Source organism: Plectropomus leopardus, chromosome 12 (assembly GCF_026936395.1).
Source record: "Plectropomus leopardus strain MGB_pleo_1.0 chromosome 12, ASM2693639v1, whole genome shotgun sequence".
Taxonomy (NCBI): Eukaryota; Metazoa; Chordata; class Actinopteri; order Perciformes; family Serranidae; genus Plectropomus; species Plectropomus leopardus.
The window spans coordinates 30,343,940-30,363,188 of NC_142187.1; the positions used below are offsets into that span (position 1 = coordinate 30,343,940).

At 38.7% G+C, this 19,249-nt stretch overlaps 1 protein-coding gene across 1 annotated transcript; it reads left to right on the forward strand.

The window, feature by feature from the left end:
• Positions 1-1,902: 1,902 nt before the first annotated feature.
• On the forward strand, positions 1,903-18,699 carry LOC121951207 (noelin-3-like). Its single transcript, XM_088085782.1, has 6 exons — positions 1,903-2,440; positions 6,226-6,369; positions 9,179-9,334; positions 11,476-11,695; positions 13,926-14,032; positions 15,714-18,699. The coding sequence occupies exons 1-6, from the start codon at positions 2,372-2,374 to the stop codon at positions 16,389-16,391; spliced, it is 1,374 nt and encodes a 457-aa protein (XP_087941908.1). The 5' UTR covers positions 1,903-2,371; the 3' UTR covers positions 16,392-18,699.
• Positions 18,700-19,249: the final 550 nt, after the last annotated feature.

Sequence of the window (19,249 nt, forward strand, 5' to 3'; positions counted from 1 at the left end):
GGATACTGATGTTTTACCGCTTCATTTTTCTACCAGTGTTATCAAAGCCACTTCTTCAAACGCTGCAGAAAACGTTCTTGAACAACTGTGGGAAAACTGGTAAGCAGAAATAAGATAAATGTCAAACAAAAGTAGCCTGAAGCACTATTTTCTTATCAAAACATATTTCCAGTTTTACTTCAAAACAACGAAACGTCTGTGTTTATGTTCAGTCAAAAATTTACCAGTGGTCTCTTGTAAATCTCAACTGAAGTGAAACAGCTTGAGCACCAACGCTGAATAAACAGCTGCACGTCTTACTCCTGCACAAACTGTGAACTCTATTTGTATGCATAATGAGCATCTCCACGCATAATTTAATACCCTGTCTCAATCATTTTTAAGCACTGAAAATACTGTGTCATATGGTGGTATGTGACTGGAGGCTACAGGCGGAAACAAACACTATAACAGCACCACGCAACAGAAAGCTTTGTGTGATGTGTTTCAATACATGGGAGACCTCAGATTCCTATGCAGCAATGAGGTATTATGAATTAGGAGTGTTTCCCCATTTAAAGGGTCATTCAAAATACAGTTCTAGATAAACTACACACAACAAGGTCTTTAGGTTTTCAGACATATCAAAGCTTAAGAAATACTATTATAACTACTAATATTACAAAGGTTTTGTAGGTAGAGAATTAACCTTTGCACTCAGGAGAGAAACTGGAGGAATGTTTGGAATGACAATAAGTTTTAAATGAAAAAGGACATTTTCTGTGCAGTTATTCTGTATCTGACTAAATAGAAGATAAATATGCCTTTTTCTCTCTCTCTTTTGTCCTCACTTTCGCTCCTTTTTGCTTGTGCTATTTTCTTGAAATAATGTTTTTTTTCCTCTCAAGAACTCTGATTGGTATTTGAAAATGCTGAATGAGCTTTATTGTCAATTAATGTCCTGTTAAATCTGATCAATGAATTGTTTTGATACTGAATACATGCATAGTAACCAACCAAGTATAATTTTCCATTTCTGTTATAGTAAAAAATATAGGATTCTTTCATTTAAAATGTTGGGGGCCTGGAATGTACCATCAGATTTTTTTACAGTGTGTAATTATATATATATATATATATATATATATATATATATATATATATATATATATATATATATATATATATATATATATATATATATATATATATTTCAATAATGCAACATATACATTTAATTAATCAAATCATACAACCTTTTAATACATGTGTGCTGATTTATCTAAAAAAGATTATGATTTGATTAATTAAATGAATATATTGCATTAAAGAAAAATAGAAAGATAATTCATATATAAGAAATCTTTTAAATTTGAACTTTTTTGTGGTTCAATTCACTTACATGTCTGCTGATCAAATACCATCTTACAATTTATCTGCCTCTTTGTTAAACATTTAGTTTCCATTTCACAATTGCTGGAATTTTAGGGTGTGTAAGTGGCTTGCTGCCTAAATTTAACAACAAAATGAACTTATGCCACCCACAAAGCGGCAGCAAGAGCTCTGGTTGGCAAGACTCATTTGGACACATACCAAATTTTTTTAGTTATTGTGTCATATTTTCATCCAGAAAGTAAAATTTTGATTTTTATTTTACTTTATAATTTTGACTTACTTATCTTTTATTAATCACTCAATCACTGCAAAAATGGGCAGCCATATAATAGCCTTCCATAAGAGGCTGAAACTTAAAAAATAATTTGGGGTAATTTTGGTAAACTAAAAACCTTTAATTTCACATATACATATGAAACAACAATATCCCCCGTCATATAAAAGAAAATACCATATTTTGCCTGCTGTAATCATAGTACCCATCGCTCTCTTTCGCTCTCTCTCTCTCTCTCTGCGCGTGCACTCGGGCACAAAAACGCAGTAGCGGCTCTGCTCTCGCGCCTCCACCTCCTGTTTTATGGTGAATACTGCCAGCTGCAACTTTTGTCACCGCACAGCTGCCGGTGGTTCCTCCTCTCAAAGACACAACAAGAAGCTGGATTCATTCAAAGTCGAGAGAGAGGCAGCTGGATGATGTCATATCCGTGAAGAAGGGTCCCTAAACCCTAACGCGCTGCTCGGATTTTCGCTGCGTGCGTGACCGCAAACTTTTTCCCCCTCACTCTCGCAGTGACGAGGTTTTCTCCCCCGCTGCCCACATGGCATGCGTAACGGGGACCACTGGATGGATGTGCCCCCCTCCTCCCCAGGAAGCCGTGGTTTTCACCAGCGCGTAGTGGACGAGTTGGCGCGAGCCCACGGGTAGAAACTTGCGTGAAAATTGTTGTACTCGTCGCGGAGGAGGTGGAGGAGGGAAACGCTGCAAGCAGCCGACACAATGTGGTCGCTGTCCGTGGTCCTGAACCCGCTGCTGTTCCTGCTGCTGTTCGGATACTGCCCTTCAGTGGTGAGTTTACTGCCTCCACATCTCTCTCAAATAAATAAAATAAACTTCAGCACGAGCTAAAAACGCCATATAATGTCCTTGTTTTCAAAACTTCACCTGATTGGGGGTGCCTTTTATTAGGGTGGAGTTGCACAATTGTTGGTGAATGAGTCATTTCAGGTTTTTTGCATGTTTGGCTGCTTCTTTGCTATACTAACTGTAGCCTGCACATGCTCAAGCATTGGCAGGAATAAACAATGACATGCCAGAAATGTTTGGAGGAAATGGTCTGAAATTATAAAGACTGAATTTAAAGTGGTGGCAGAGGAAGAGGCACCCTCACAGCACTCATGTTTATTGCCTACATCAACCACATAGCACTCATATTGATCCTGGAGTATTGCCAGGCATATAACTCACTTTTAAGGGAGAGTTCAATCATTGTGGAAATAAATAAATAAATAAATAAAACATATTGCTGCTGCTGCTGCTGTTGCTGTGAATTATATCCAAATCCCCTCCCAGACTAAAGAACATCTTGATAAGGGCATTTTCTCTCTACTTTTACTGAAATGATCTATTCATTTCTGCTGCCGTTTTCTCCTTCATGCTTCTTTATTCTACATTTTTAGGGGGAAATTCATCCTGCCAGTTTAAGCTTTACGAATGCATTTGGGAGCATTATCGCAAATTAGGAAGAGCAGCTTGCAGATCACCAAGCCATTTGGACAAGAACAATGGTCGATTAGGTTCATCCCACCCATGCAGAGTACAATCCCTGTGCCAGTGTCTTGATTGCAAAGCAGTGTCCTCACTTACTATATCACCTTGCCATGATTGAAAGTGCTGTGCTGAATTAATGTCTCCCCCCCCGGTTTGCTCGCAAAAAACAGGAAACATTTTACAGGGTGCTCAAAAACTGAATGGAGATCTGTCAGAAAGTCTAAACGAATGGTGAAAACAAAGAAGGAACCAGCTGTCTGAATTATTTAATGAGAGAAAAAACTCTTTGTGCAGAGTTGGAGAGTGCATCTGGCTTGGCTGAGCTACAGATTCATTTTAATATGAGGAAATGTGAGAGTGAGAAGAGGAAGGGGGGAGGATGTGCGTCACTCAAGAGACAGAGGAGAAAGAAAGGTTTAAACAGAGTGGTGAAACTGCCTTCTTTTAAGGAGCCTTTTAAAGCAAAGTAAGAAAAAGAAGAGCTGAGGGTGGTTTTTCTGCTGCTTTTATTCCATTCAGCTGTGATGCTATGATGAGAGAGGCAGCTACAGTCATGGTGCACCACGCCACCCAGTATTTCTGCTACAATGTATCACACATGACCTCTAGATATTTTAACACAATAATATTTTCTACGGCTGCTGTTGCGGTGAGACTTTTCATAAAATGCACATTGAGCTTTAGACTCAGTGGTGGCAAATAAAAAGATTGTGAGGGTGACATTAATTATATTTTACTTTCACGGCTCGTCTCTCTCAATCACATAAAGTACCAATTCACCATCAGGGCATCAGTAGAATAAGCTTCAGTTCCAAGATCACAAACTTCAGCAGCAACCAACAGCATGTGGGACAAAGATCAGGGCCTGCAGCGCTTTGATAATACCTGAAACAATTTTCTGACAATCTGATAACGGCAACATAAGAGAGTTGTGCTGGGAGAAAGAATGAAAGCTCGGGAGATTGATAGCAGAGAAGTTTTGTTATTTTTCTTTCATGATAAAAAAGTGAAAGGGAGATGTGGCAAAGGAGGCTTAAAAACTATATTAGTGACAAAATAGGATAACATGAATTCCTGTGTTGCAAAATACCATTTCAGGGTCTGAGCAGCTACTTTGCTCTCAAAACACAGTTTTTTTTCAAAGTACCACAATTTTGATAGTCCAATGACAGATAGTGAATACAGTATTTAACAGCCTATTAGTCGGGATTAACAACTCAATGATTTTGCTTTGTAATATTTATCTACATATATAAGAATATATGTGACGTTTAACTACATTTTCTCAGAATAACTTAGCTTACTCAAACTATTCACTCAGTTGAGTTCAACTAAATTATTCAGAGACAATGAAGGTTCAGGAATCGTCACATATACAGGTGTTTCCAACAGTCTGTGAGGGAGTAGCTGACAGCTACCTTACTGAAGTACGCTAACATATGTTATATGACATATGTAAACATTCTAAGTTTCACTGTTTAAGTAACTCTACACTATCTTTTCGTTTTGCACGGGACACAATCAACAAAATGTTTGATTAAAGTTCTGTGTTTGTTTGACCAATCCACCTTAAGTGAACTTTTACTTTAAGTAAACACATAACAATGTCTCTTCAAGGCAGTGTAAAATGGTCAGCTGAAAGTGTTTCTGCCACGTTTTGCCATTGTTATTACTGAGAAAGCACTGCTGACACTGGTCACTAGTGTTATTTGTCACACTAGTGGCCAGTGCCGTTATGTTACATGTCATGCCCGTCACACCTCTTTTGCTTCCACAATGCCGGCATGCTGTCTTAAACCACACACTGGTGCAGCAAGATGCTACTGTTGTTTGGTTTTCTGTAAAAATGGAAAGGCAGTATAGAGAGGGGACTTTGTAGCTAAAATACAAAGCGAAATGTCTGTGTGAAAAGGGCCAAATGCTCTAACCTATCTGTAGGTGGATTATCCAAATAAAGAATTACCCTTTTCTATGACAGTACAACAGTATAAACTGATATGCCCACATTGTAGCTTCAAAAGTCACCCAAGTGGGTGAAAATGATGAGTCAAAGTCTGAGCTTTCTCCTCACTGTGACGTCTTCGCCTGCTCAGTGGGGCCGTGATCTTTCATGGCTGATTCCAAAGGCTCTTTTAACTGTTCAAGGTGACAGGTATAAGGATGAATGAGATAAGGAAAAGGAAGCCTGCACTAAAAAAAAAAGAAAAAAAAACAGGGCACTCCTCTTTTCTATCAACAAGCTTCAAAAAGCTGGCCAAAGTTCCCATGTTTCCCATGTTATTCCCCAGCCGAATTGGATTTTAGAGTATAAAACAAAATCCAAATAATGGTTGGTTGTCTGCCAAAGACGTTGCAGACAAATTTACCATCCGCAGTCAAAAGGTTTCCAGTATTTGGCTGGAGGCTTGCGTTAATTTCCCATGCTGACATTAAACAGCGGTATTGTTCAAATACTGACAATGTTTGTGTGTCTGATATTAACTTTTCCAGCTCTTCAGGACACTTTTATCAATATTTGGAGTGAAACTAGTTTTTACTGTGTACACTCTGACATGAGCTGATGGTGCTGCATTAAAATATGCTGCATTGGCTTATGATGCATAACTTTATGTTCTTTGAAGCCTTATACTCTGGAGCTGCGGAGCATATTGGATGTAATAAAGAGTGGGAAAAGCTCCCACAAATCAGGTTTATCTGCGTCTCCCAGCAGGACTTTCAGTTAAGGCCTAGTGAGGAGAAACAGAGGAATTTCCGCACTTGGGTTATTCATCAAGGCTGGGAAACACTATTTATTGTTGAAGAGGAAATTCTCTGGAGACTATATACTGTGGAGGAATATCGTAAAGCAAAGGCAATGTATTCTTTCATAGCCCAGACTTTTTTTAAGACAGTGAAATTGGTTGGTGTTAAAGCTTTGGGGTGCATAAGGCAGAAGAATTGATGACCCACGAGAAAAAAAAATAAGAAAACATAACAGCTGCGTGCCGTAATTTCATGATACCATCGCCGTTGAATCTATTTAGTTTGCCTGGCTGTGGATGTGTGTGCTGTGTGTTTACGACTGTGCCTGTGTGTCTGTGCAGACCATCAGGCCAAAGGAGGGGTGGCAGGTGTACAGCTCAGCTCAGGATGCAGACGGGCGTTGTATCTGCACAGTGGTGGCACCTGAACAGAATCTGTGCTCCAGAGATGCCAAAGGCAGACAGCTCCGCCAGCTCCTGGAGAAGGTATGTGCACCCAAGCCGCACGCATTTCTGCTCACGTGACAACACACAGACTCACTACCGCACACACATTCACTGTAAGTAACTCGCACACCTAGATTCATATAGACATATCACATTGATTTCTATTGTTATCCATACTCCTTTGTTGCCCTAATCCTCTGAGAGATTGCAGCCGTCAGGTCCATAACCCTATTTTCCACTTCTGCATATATTACACGGATGGTATCAGCTGAATGACTGCTTGAGAAGACGGGAACGCTTTACATCCCACCTTAACACAACTGGAGTGTTCCCGTTTTTTCACAATAAACCAGCCAAGGATATTGCTAATGTCCAAAGTATTATCAGGCTTTAAGCTTTTGATCAGGAGTATTATGTCTATAAAAGTGGAAAAATCATCCCTCAAGAGTTTGCATTATTTTTTACTTCATCCACCACCATGAATCCTTTTAATCAAATGTATGGATTTTAAGTTAATCACACAAAAGTAGTGATTAATTTGACAGCCAGCACTGAAACTAGTTTTTTTAAGGAACACTGTGTAGGATTTAGTGGCATGTTGTGATGAGAACTGCTGGGTGCAACCAGCTGAAACTATATGTCAAGCATTAACTCCCGGTTGGCCAACACAGGCCGAATTATCCGCAGAGGACCCCTCCTCTCCAAAACAAATGAACCATGTGATTAAAACTGGAAGAAAAAAAAACACTGGATAAAGCAGATTCACCGAACAAATCAGTGATTCTCCAATCCTTTTCGACCACTAGCCGTCACCAGCTAATCCATGCTCACTTTTTTCATCAAGAGGTTTTTAACCAAAGCTGAATTATCCGCAGAGGTCTCGTACTCTCAAAAAACAAATGGACCACATCATTGAAACCAATAAACACACTGAATAAAGCAGTTTCACGTAAAAAATCCGCTTGTAGCAGAGGGGCTGCTAATTATGGTGGCCAAAGCGAAGACGTGAATAGCCCTATCTAAAGCCAGTGTTTGGTTTGTTCGCTCAGGGCCGCTGTAGAAACATGGCAGTGCAACAATGGACTCGCTCCCTATTTAGATATGAAAGGATCACTTCAACATAACAAATACGACTCTTATTTTCAGGTTATTATACACTAAAGACGGCTAGGTATTATATGAAACCTATACAGTATAGTATCGCCATATGTTTGCCTGTCAATATCATATTGATACACAGATGCCAAGTATTACCAAATTATTAATATTACAAATATAATTTAAACTTTTGGTGGTTCACAAGAATATTATCATCAGTTGCTTTTTCAGTCCACCAGATCCAATTTGCTGCAATAAAAATGATTGAAGTGAGATGAAAAAGTTTTTCTTTTGAGCCAAATTTGCAGCTGAAAACTGGTAACAAATCGCAACATATCCCAGTATATGTTATCGCAATAATCAGCACACTGCGCCACATTTAAAATCACAACTATGTTGTATCAAGACTTACATATCATGACAATATTGTATTGTGTGGCCTCTGGTGATTTCCATCCCCTAAAACATTCAGACTTCCCACAAACCTTCATAGAGAAGAATCTGATGACTTTTCAAGGACCTAATAATACTTTTTTTCGTGTTTCACTTTCCCAGCATTTTTCAAATGTATCACTGTTTGAACTTTCCTCATACATTATTTCAGCTTGTTGGCATACATAACGGGAGAGACGATCAGAGAAAATGAAGAAATGATGGTTACAATAAATGTTGTCATACATCCACACATATTAGAGTAAATAAAAAAATGAGTTTACTGTAATGTAACATTAGATGGACGGTTATCCATGGAAGATAACCACTGTAATAATAATTACACTGTACAATTACATTCTACAAAATACCATGACTTCTCTCAAACTTCTAACAATTTTTACTAATTTAATGACTTTCCCAAGCGTGAAAAATATTGTTGTGAAATTCAATAACTTTTCCGGGTTTTCCATGACAGTGGGAACCCTGTATATTATAGTTCATTTCTTCCAACTGACACCCCTAAACACTGGACCCTGGACTTTTGATCTAATCTAATGTTTTTTTTCATATCACAGTCTAAATTTAATGTACTATCTCCAAACACATAGCACATCACCAGAGTCACTTTCCTCAATTAGTCTGCCATATAAGGAAACATTGCTCTAGCCTACATTTTAATGTTGTATGCCAAAGGGTGTTCTCTGTCATTCACTGGGGCCTCTGACACTAATGTACTAAGCTGCCTCAGGGCTTCAGTGAGGCCATTTTAGGATCCCTCTACCAGGGCCAGAAAAGTATGCAGAACACAATGCCTGAGTGTTGTGCCACTTTGCTAGCTGTGTGCTCTGATAATGTTGCTTGGTTACAATTAGAACCAAAGAGAGAAGAGAGAAAGGACCGTATTTCTTCTTGTTCACATGCCCCATAAACCGTGTGAGCTTTTGTTAAACCAGAGAGACACTGTAATGTTTCTGTGTCAAATATCTACTCTGAAATATGTTATCAAACTAAGCAGATTCAATATTTTATCCTTGACAGGCAGTTTGTTTGGAATCACAACTGATAAAATTAAATGTTTAAAAACTGAGAGCAGAGCGAGGAAACGGCCCTGTGACAGTCCCGTGTCAGTGTATACAAAGCTCCATTCAGCTCACACATGGATGGTTAAAAGACAATCGTGTTGGAGGTCAAAATGTTGATTTGTTCCTTGGGAAGTTAGCGGATGGCAAGCTACTGGACGGCTGAACGTGGAGGACGTTTTAATCTCGCGGTGGACGGAAAAATCAATGCTGCGCTGTTTCATTCTTTTCAAAAGGTGCAGAACATGTCGCAGTCAATCGAGGTGTTGAACCTGCGGACGCAGAGGGACTTTCAGTACATCATGAGGATGGAGAGCCAGATCAAAGGACTGCGGTCAAAGTTTCGACAGCTCGAATCAGACAGGAAGACGCTCGTCAACAAAAACTTTCAGGTATATGTTTTTGTTTGATGTTTAACTTTGGGGAAAAAACATCACAGTGAAAGGATCTCCTCTACAGAGACCTGAGAAGCATCTGAATAGATAAACTTTTATTCCTGACTAGATCAATACAAGTCTACCACTGCCCGGCGAAGGACAAAACGGTCTTAAAAAGCTAGACAGGCTCTGTAGAAACATCCAGCATAGATTCTTAAAACTCCTTTATCAGGGAGAATGACAAGATCCTGAAGGCTACATGAAATATTTCCATTTTCCATTCGTTTTTCCCTTAAAAAACAGCATGTAGGCAGATAATATTTTACTCTGTGCAGCGGTGATCAAGTACAATACTGGCTCTTTGGCTGTAGAAGTTTTGACTTAGATAAACTTGTCTGATATTTTATAGCACATATGTTGCTGCCTCCCTCTGTGAACCTCTGAAACTTACTGTAAAAAAAAGGAGTGGAGAGTAGATAGCAAGTAACTAACTACATTTACACAACAACTATATGCAAAAAAAACAATGTTGAGGCACTTGTTTACTATTATTTACTAGTATTTTAATTGAATGCTATTTTATTTATTTATTTTTTTTTTACCTCTACTCCACTATATTTATCTTTTAACTTAAGTTTTCGGATTTAGATTATTAGCACAAAATATAAATCAAGTTCTGAATCATGACATATTATCATGGATTAAGCTACCTGGCAATAAAGTGGTTAAAACTAGCCCAAATTTTACCAGTTGCAACGTCATGCCGCTTATGTATTAAAGCATCAATAATTAAAACCAATGATATAATAAATATTATTCTGAAATGTGCCATTCTCCATAGAGTGGTGACGGGATAACATTTTGTAGGTCAACCTGGAAGTTAAATTTGCCCTGGTCTCGTAGTCAAAAAGCCAATGGGATTTTTCCATTGAAATTTTGGGCTGATGCAGAAAATAAGCTCTGTGGGAAACAAACAGTCATGATAATTAACATGAAAACCACTGTAATGATTTTTTAATGTGTAAATGCAATTGCAAGAAGTTAGAGCAAACTTTAGGGTTAAATGAACTCACCACCAGAACAGGACTATGAGGAAGCACTTGGCGTGATGACGTCCTGTAAGCTCATTTAGCCACTCGTTTGCATCATGACATGTAAAAGCTTTAAAGTTGAGCAGTGGGGTATTCACTGACATAGAACAAATTGTGAAATGTCCATTAAGCTTGTGTTAACCACAGATCTTATTTCAGGCGTCTAAGCAAAAGCACATTCAAAAAGCCCAGTGACTTTGAGACGAGGGGAACCAGGAGCATTGAAATGCCATTTTTCATTTCTGGAGCACTCTATATATATATATATATATATATATATATATATATATATATATATATATATATATATATATATATATATATATATATATATATATATATATATATACATAAAATAAATAAATAAATAAATAAATATATATATATGATTTCTCACTATGGATTAAGTTACCCTGCAGTATATAAAGTAGTTAAATTTAACTCCACCTGTACTTGCTGCAACGTTAAAGTGATGAACGCATTAATACATCAATTAGTGCAATCCAATGAAATTATACATAGTACTCTGAAATGGTCTATTGCACGTAATGTAGAGATACAAAACATAAAGTTTCTAATCGTCAAATATAAGGGCAGGTATCGCCAATATTGATACTTCTCATAGAAAACAACTGAAGAGAATTTCCATATAATCTAACATTGTACAATTGACACTGACATCGCAAAACAATGTGAGTAATAACCATAGTGATTATTACTTTTATCACCCATCAGTGATATTTGTCTCTCAAAAGCTTCTCTTTCTTATTCTTAAGTTTTCTCACTCATGATGAACTTTTGATATTTTGTCTGCAAATACAACAATTCAACAAACAAAAGTTTTTCATCTTCACATTAATGTGCCAGAAAAAACAAATTAAACTGTTTGCTCTTAAACAATGATATTTTTGTAATATTCAATTAGTAGAAGAGTCTTCACTTTGTGCAAAAGAGGGTCACTTTTAGAAAGTATGTTACCACCACAATAGCGAGACAAACTGAAATGTCTACTTTCCAGACTGAGAGATTTGTTAAGCCTGGTATTTCTGCACTGGTGTGTTCTAGGAGCTAAAGGGAAAGATGGAGTCCCTGCAGCCGCTGATCCCTGTCCTGGAGCAATACAAGACAGACGCCAAGCTCATCTCCCAGTTCAAAGAAGAGATCAGGAACCTGTCTGGCGTGTTGATGGGCATCCAGGAGGAAATGGGAGCCTACGACTACGAGGAGCTGCAACGGAGGGTCCTAAACCTGGAAAATCGGCTCCGCAACTGCATGAGTAAACTCAGTGAGTCCATCTCAGAAAAGTAGATTCAGGCACGGTGACCTCAGATTATGCAATGGCACAGGGACTGTAGACACATTTATTGCAGCTATCTGCAGATTGGCATTTTAGATAGAGAGCAGGGGGCAGTAGAGCGTCTACTGGAGGCAGAAATAATGCTGAGAAAATGTTATGTATTTGAAAAAAAATATATCATTTTCATATTAAAAAAAACAAATAGCCATACACCTTGTTTACTGATACAATAGTGAGTATACCTCTTTAACAGGTTAAGTCGTACGTCAGCAGAGAGAGTGATACCTGCGTGATTGAATTTGGCACTTAAAGCACTTAAACTGCACCTCAAGGTTCAACTCATATCTATTTTCTGTCACTGTAAGTGAAAAAACAGAAAAAGAAAAAACCAAAGAACATTTGTTCAAGCTTGAGGTAAAAGCTGGAAGCATCATGAAGCTTTTTCACTCCCACTGCTGATTTTAAAAAAAGTTCAACTGAGGCTCATACAAACTCACAATTGTTGTGTTATGCACTCAAATGTTATTTCTAAATACCAACACTTTGTCATATCCCTCTGTGTCTCAAAATGATGCACAGGGCACCTTTTTTTAGTGTTGCTACGTGATGCACAGCTGACCTTTGACGACCAAATCATAATCTGTTCATTGCTGAGTCCAAGTGAGCGTTTGTGTCAAAAGCTCACTTGGGACATTGCGTTTACAAGAATGGAACAACAGACGGATGAACAGCCCGCAAACATAATGCCTCTGGTCACAGCTATTGCTGGCCTGTAGGCAAATTTAAAAGGATCCTGTTTTGGTATAAAATATTTAGATTTGTTACACAGATGAGATAAATGCTTTGGCACTAATTACATATTTATGTCACATGACTGATATCAGCGCACGATGACCTTATGCCAGTTGCATAACATTACATTAAAACATCATTGACTTTTAGTTTAATAATCATAACAATAGATAAGTCTTATATAGCACTTTTCTAAGTACTCAAAGACACTTTACACAAAATGCAAAAAGAAAACAAATAGAAATAGAGAATACAAAATACTGAAAGACACTAACATGAAACAAAAGAACAAATACAAACATAATACTTTTTACTGTCAGTTGCTTTTTTTAAGATTATTTTTGGCATTTTTGCCTTTATTAGACAGGACAGAAGATTGATAGCATGAACGGGGGAGAGAGAGGGAATGACATGCAACAAAGGGCCGCGAGCTGGAATCGAACCCGCGGCCGCTGCAGCAAGAACAACTGCCTTCATTTATGGTGCGCCTGCTTTATCCACTGAGCCCCCCGACGCCCCTCAGTTGCTTTCTGTTGGGGGTGGGTTAACATTGGGCTTAGTTGAAGCCCTGTGCGTCTCATAAGGACACCAAAGGGTGGATATCACATGTAGACAAGCATGACAAAGCGACTGTATTCGACACCTCGGGAACTGGCTGGTTTATCGTATCTATTTCTTTGTATTTTGAAAGCTTGTGATTCCTACTTTGCCATTTGCAGTGTTGACACTGAAACTCTGTAGTTCCTTGTTTCATTCATTCATTGATGTTTAACTCATCTAATTCAGCCTCCAGCGCAGCTTTACCTCTGACAAAGGTTTGTATAACCAAACTCCAATTTGCCAACTGCCATGTTATCAACACTGATGGAGCCTGTCAAAGTGTCGACGTGAATAGCCAACATGTGAATGCTAATAGGAAGTGGCTGGAAGTCTGCCTGGGCTCGAGATGATTGCTTAAGCATTCATTGTGCACGAGGCTTTGATTGATTAGGTAAAATAGCAGTTAAATACTTAATAGAGAACTTGCAAGCTTGTGTGCAAGTGATAGCCTTCTGTCATTTGGTCCAATTAAAGTTTCTGGAAAGATGAATGAAGTGCAGCTACTTCAAATATTAAACCATGTGGGATAAACTGTCACACAGGTCTGACACAAAGGAAGACATTTTACTAGTTGCAGCACTGTGGCAGCTTCTCTTGTTATCCTTATTTCTATAATAGCAAAGAAAAGCATTTGTCAGTGTCCAGATGCCGAGCACAAACAGTCCAGATCTCGATTTTTTTTTTTTTTTTTTGTTTAGCCATTAAAGCAATCCAATGCTTTGAGATTTATTCCAGTCCTACCATCATAACACTGGCTGTGGTTTTGTCATGTGGAGCTGGTGCAGTTTGTGCTTTATGTGACCAGAGCTGTGTGATGTGTTCGCAGCATGTGGCAAGCTAATGAAGATCACTGGCCCGCTGACTGTGAAAACTTCAGGGACCAGATTTGGAGCCTGGATGACCGACCCACAGGCGTCTCCCAAAAACAACAGGGTGAGCCGAGTTACTGTTCTTTGCAGTGTGTTTCCAGCCTTTGAAGCAATGCAGGGCAGTTTATTAATTTACATACAACTGCTTCCCTCCTGTTGTTCAGTGGGGAGAGATGCTGTGGAATTACAGCATTATACTCACTGAAACTTTTTTTGTATACTTAACTGCTAAGATCAAACATTAAACTCAATATCCCTTGATGGATACCTTGTTTGGACATTCTTTTGTGTGAACACTTACTCAAAACACTTGTAATGGCTTTTAGTGCAGAGCCTTCATCAGTGTTTGAAAGAATGGGTAAAAGCAAAGCCTTTACATTCACTGCAAGATGACTCAGGCTTTATCAATTATCCAGTGAGCAAGAAGCACATTAATGGCCAGCCTTTTCAAGGATGCTACACCTTCAAACAAAGAAATTTCAAAATAAAAGCAGTCTGTTAATTAAAACCACCATGCAAAAAGTGGAAGAACAAAGTGATGAAATGAGAAATAAGGAGAGAATCACCCAGTGGAGGTTTTTTTCCACATTCAGAGTTAGTCACCAAACTGCATTGTGTGTGTCCTTGAGGCTTAAACTAACATCCCAAGACATCTCCCTCCTCATATACATTTGCAAAGCCACTTTTTTAATACAAAGACTGCAGAGGCAGTGTATTCACACTCAGTAAATCCAGGGCCACAGATAAGAAAGTCTTTATTTTGTCAGACATAACTACATACATTATGCCCGACTAAGTTAAGGCTTTCAAAGAGTAATTCGCTTTGCTTTGAACATTTTAAATGTTTGTTAAACTCTTTGTTTATGCCCATGTGTGCTTCTTCTTCTCTCCCTGCCTTTTGCTGACACTATAGGCATTTTTACGCAGAGATCATGCGATAGGGCCGCAACAAAGCCCCCCCTTTATACCACATTGTTACTCAGAACCAAACCGCGGCAGCATCCTGCCACTCCAATGTGTCATCCACCTCTAGCGTGACATATAATATATGTGTTGGCAGCACTTGCTAAACAATACCATGGCATAACATGTCAATAACAATCATTTACCTTTTCCGTTATATGGCGCCTAATCTTGTCCTCTGCTCTGGGGTTTAACGAGCTCCCAAAACTCATTCTTCTTTGTATTAGCCGCTATGCTGACAGCAGCTTTTTAAATCTCCCGCAGTGAGCCGCACATTGCTAGGTATGATGCATACTAAAAGCTGCTAAATATTTTTGGCATTTGGCATTGATCATTCTCATTTATGGCTTTATAGCATTATTTGGGTAATAAGATGATCATAAACATTTTCTCTGCATCTACTCTGTCGTATTCCCTCATGAACTCAATGTTCGTGTTATTTTCTGCTTCTTTGTCTTTCCACCATTCTCTCCTCTGTGTAAGAAGCTCTTAAGCCTCTTTAGGCCCAAACACACCAAGTCCATCACTGAGCGTTTGGCCTCCATCAAAATGTCTGGCTGCTGGATCTTTTTATATCCTTTTCATGTATTTCCTGTGTTCAGCAATCCGTATTTTAAATGAAATTGTTATCATGTAGATGACTTTTTTTTTTTTTAACTTGCAGGTGATTGTAACTTCACCAATGACTGAATAATTAAATATAAAAGTGTTCCTTGTACAGCTGGCAAAGTTTCTTGGAACTAAACATCACAGAAACATTGTCTTTATCTACTTGTCCTCAGGTCTGGTACATGGACAGCTACACCAACAACAAGATCGTAAAAGAGTATAAGTCAATCGCTGATTTTGTGGCTGGAGTCGAGTCGAGAACCTACAACCTGCCGTTCAAATGGGCCGGAACCGACCACGTGGTGTACAACGGCTCTCTGTACTACAACAAGATGCAGAGCAACATCATAGTGAGGTATAGCTTCGAGACGGGCCGTGTGGTCACCCAGAGGGCCCTGGAGTCGGCGGGCTTCCATAATGTGTACCCCTACACCTGGGGAGGCTTCTCCGACATTGACCTCATGGCAGACGAGCTGGGCCTATGGGCCGTCTACGCGACCAACCAGAACGCTGGCAACATCGTCATCAGTCAGCTGAACCCGGACACACTCCAGATCCTCAACACATGGAACACGGAGTACTCAAAGAGGAACGCCGGCGAATCTTTTATGATCTGTGGGACGCTCTACATTACCAACTCCCACCTGACCGGCGCCAAGGTGTACTACGCGTACTCCACTAAAACCTCCACATACGAGTATACAGACATTCCCTTTCATAACCAGTACTTCCACATGTCTATGTTGGACTACAACGCCAGGGACCGCGCCCTCTACGGCTGGAACAACGGCCACCAGGTCCTGTTTAATGTTACACTTTTCCACATCATTAAAACTGAGGACGACTCTTAAGCAGAGGAACATAACTTAAACATGAAAGAAATTATGAAAACACGGATGGTTGCACCTGAATGTTCTAATAAATGTCATAGACTGTATAACAAAGATGGATGACATGACAGTTTCCTAAAAGTGAAGCCAAAATATCTTGATTGACCCCTGGTGGATGGATGCAGTATAGGTCATAAACCCCCCACCATGATAGCGAATGAGATGTAAATTTGTGAATCCTAAGATAGAGAAGGAATGAGCCACCCTAATCTCCCTACAATTGGCTAGTACTTGTTACCTTTGTTGGTTGGACTGGTTAGATTAGGCAAGAGGAGTGGGATTGGTCATAGTAGGAATGTCAGGATAAGCCAATCAGCCAACACTTATTTGTGAATGGGACATGAACCATACTAAAAACTTAAAGTACACATCCCCAAATTGGTTTCTGTCATTTAAGGTAGATCTTATCCATGCCGCTCTCACTTGGCAGCATTTCTTGACGTTCTAGGGTAATACTGTAGTATTAAGAAAGTCCACTTAGTGAGCGGGAAGGGAGGTGGATGGGTTGAGAAAATTCTTAACTTTCATTGCAGAGCCTGCTGTTACTGTCCTATGTCTTAATATAAAGTTAATCAAGTTATTTTAATGACAATGTAGTGTGCTAGTGTGTTAAGCATACTATGCTAGCATGTTATGTATGTCTTGTGATATCTAATAACAAGATGTAATACGAGGTTAGTAACAAACATACTTATTTTCAGCCAAGCCATTACGTTTTCTTCTAAAAGGAAGTTCTTTTTTTTTGGGGGGGGGGGTGTAACCTACGTTGTAAGTTTATTTTGAAAATGGCTGTACGCCTTAAACTAGCAGGAACTGTACATTTTCTCTGAAAAATGAAGTTTATTTTGAAAAGAGACAATGCATGTAACAAGCGTAAATTGATTCACGGTCCCTAAACATCCAAAACTGATGCAGGAAGAGTGCCTAGTTTGTCATATTTTGACGCAAAGAGGCACTGGCCAAGCATTAGTATTTGATGAGTTGGGAGTATGTGTGAATGTGTTGTCTTATTGCGCTGCTGTTTGGTAAAGTGTTCAATTTTCTAATACGTTTAGTTTTAAATATTTTTTGATGCTATGAAATGCTATGAAACAGGTGTTTGACATATTTGACAGCTGTGTGTGCCAATCGGTGTGCTTGCGATCAGTGGCACTGCTTGGGATTGGTCAGAGGGGATTATAGACGGGGACCTGATGTCACAAGTGCAAGATGTCAGCAACCGTATCCAAGATATTTTGGCTTCATTTTTGTGGGAGTAAGTGGAGACACGTTGTTCATTGTTATATTCAGTTTATTATTTATTTGTCATTTTCCTGATTAGTTTTGGGCATTTTATAGATATGTACTTACTCAGATCGTACCATTTGCCTGTTTTCATATGAAATGTTAACGAAGATTCTCCATGTGGAAACGTGACACTTTCTCTTTAAAAATAAATGGCTGCATAAACTTAAAACAAATTGGGTACATTTTAGAACAGATTGCAGGTGACACATTTTCAACAAAATAATGGCACTCTGAATTAACTTTCTCTAATTTCCCCATTCCCCTTTCTCTCCAAAATGAAAGCTTTTTTTTCCCAAAATGAAGTCCTCATATTTATAATGATTTTCTCATCCAGTATTGCATTTATTCATGCCCCCCTAATTTATTCATATTTTGACTGTGTTCACTAATTGTTCGTTTCCATTCTTTCCTTGCCATTTATTCATCATCATCTGCTAATTTATTCCTGCCTTTTGCTGCCTCCATTTAGCTTTCAATTTATCCTTGTACTTTTCCTTTCAGAAGTTTTTTTGTACATGACCTTGTACAAGACAATGAGAAATGTGGTGAACCATAATGCACCTGTATAGTTACTGTACTTGGCTTTTTTTGTGTCCATGAAGATTCTTCATCCAGGTCATAGGATGTCTTGAAGCACTGAGTCAAAGTACTTCAGCAAACAGCAGATCTGGTTGCCTTTGACTCAGTACTTTGAGATATTAGCTTTTTTGTAATTTCAGCAACAGTTTGTATGCCTTATTCAGTGCAGTAAGTTCTGTAAGGATAACAGCTGTCGTGCATGAATGTTGGCTATCCTAATAACATTTTTACTGTAACTGTATATCTGTGTATTTTGTATCGGCACGACATCCCATTCTCCTCCTCTCTAGCTATAATCATGGTAAAGATCCATTTATACAGACAGCAGTAGATCACTTTAATAAGCATTCATTTGTGTAAATAAGAAGTTACATAACCGAAATAAAAGTATTGTTTTCATTAAGTCTGTGTTCTGCGTATTGGTGTTCTCAGACTAACAGCTTGGTACATTTGTTCAAGAGGCTTCTCTGCAACCAAAATGGAACTGAAAAGCATAAAAAACGAAGCACTGCATTATAATTTAACGTGACGTCACTTTAAATTATAGAGCGGAACAATGCTTTTCTGCCAAAGACGTTATTTCATTGTCCTCTAAAAGGACACAGCGACTCAGGTTTATTCTCATTTCCTGCACTGCCTCACTCATTTTACATAGCTGTAACTCTTTGTCAGACTTTTATCACATTAAGAGATATTTGCTGTTGGCCTGGTTGCTCTCAGTCAGAGGAAAAAAAACACTTAACATCGAAGTAATACCACAATGTAGAAATAGTCTGTTAGAAATCAAAGTTGTGCATTCATTTTTTTTACTTTAAGCAGTAGTTGGTTATTAATTAAATTGGAAAAAAATTGGAAATTAAACTTTCGTCATATTTTTCACACAGCACAAAATGAGAGATAATCTGGAAAAAAACAATCATACTCCTCTGCCTACACTATTGCCTCGAGGTGCT

Bases quoted from the DNA above. Each gene is read 5' to 3' on its own strand.
- LOC121951207 (XM_088085782.1), top strand. From the start codon at position 2,372: ATGTGGTCGCTGTCCGTGGTCCTGAACCCGCTGCTGTTCCTGCTGCTG. The intron at 2,441-6,225 runs GTGAGTTTACTG...GTGTCTGTGCAG, and splicing joins TCGGATACTGCCCTTCAGTG to ACCATCAGGCCAAAGGAGGG. The intron at 6,370-9,178 runs GTATGTGCACCC...TCTTTTCAAAAG, and splicing joins TCCGCCAGCTCCTGGAGAAG to GTGCAGAACATGTCGCAGTC.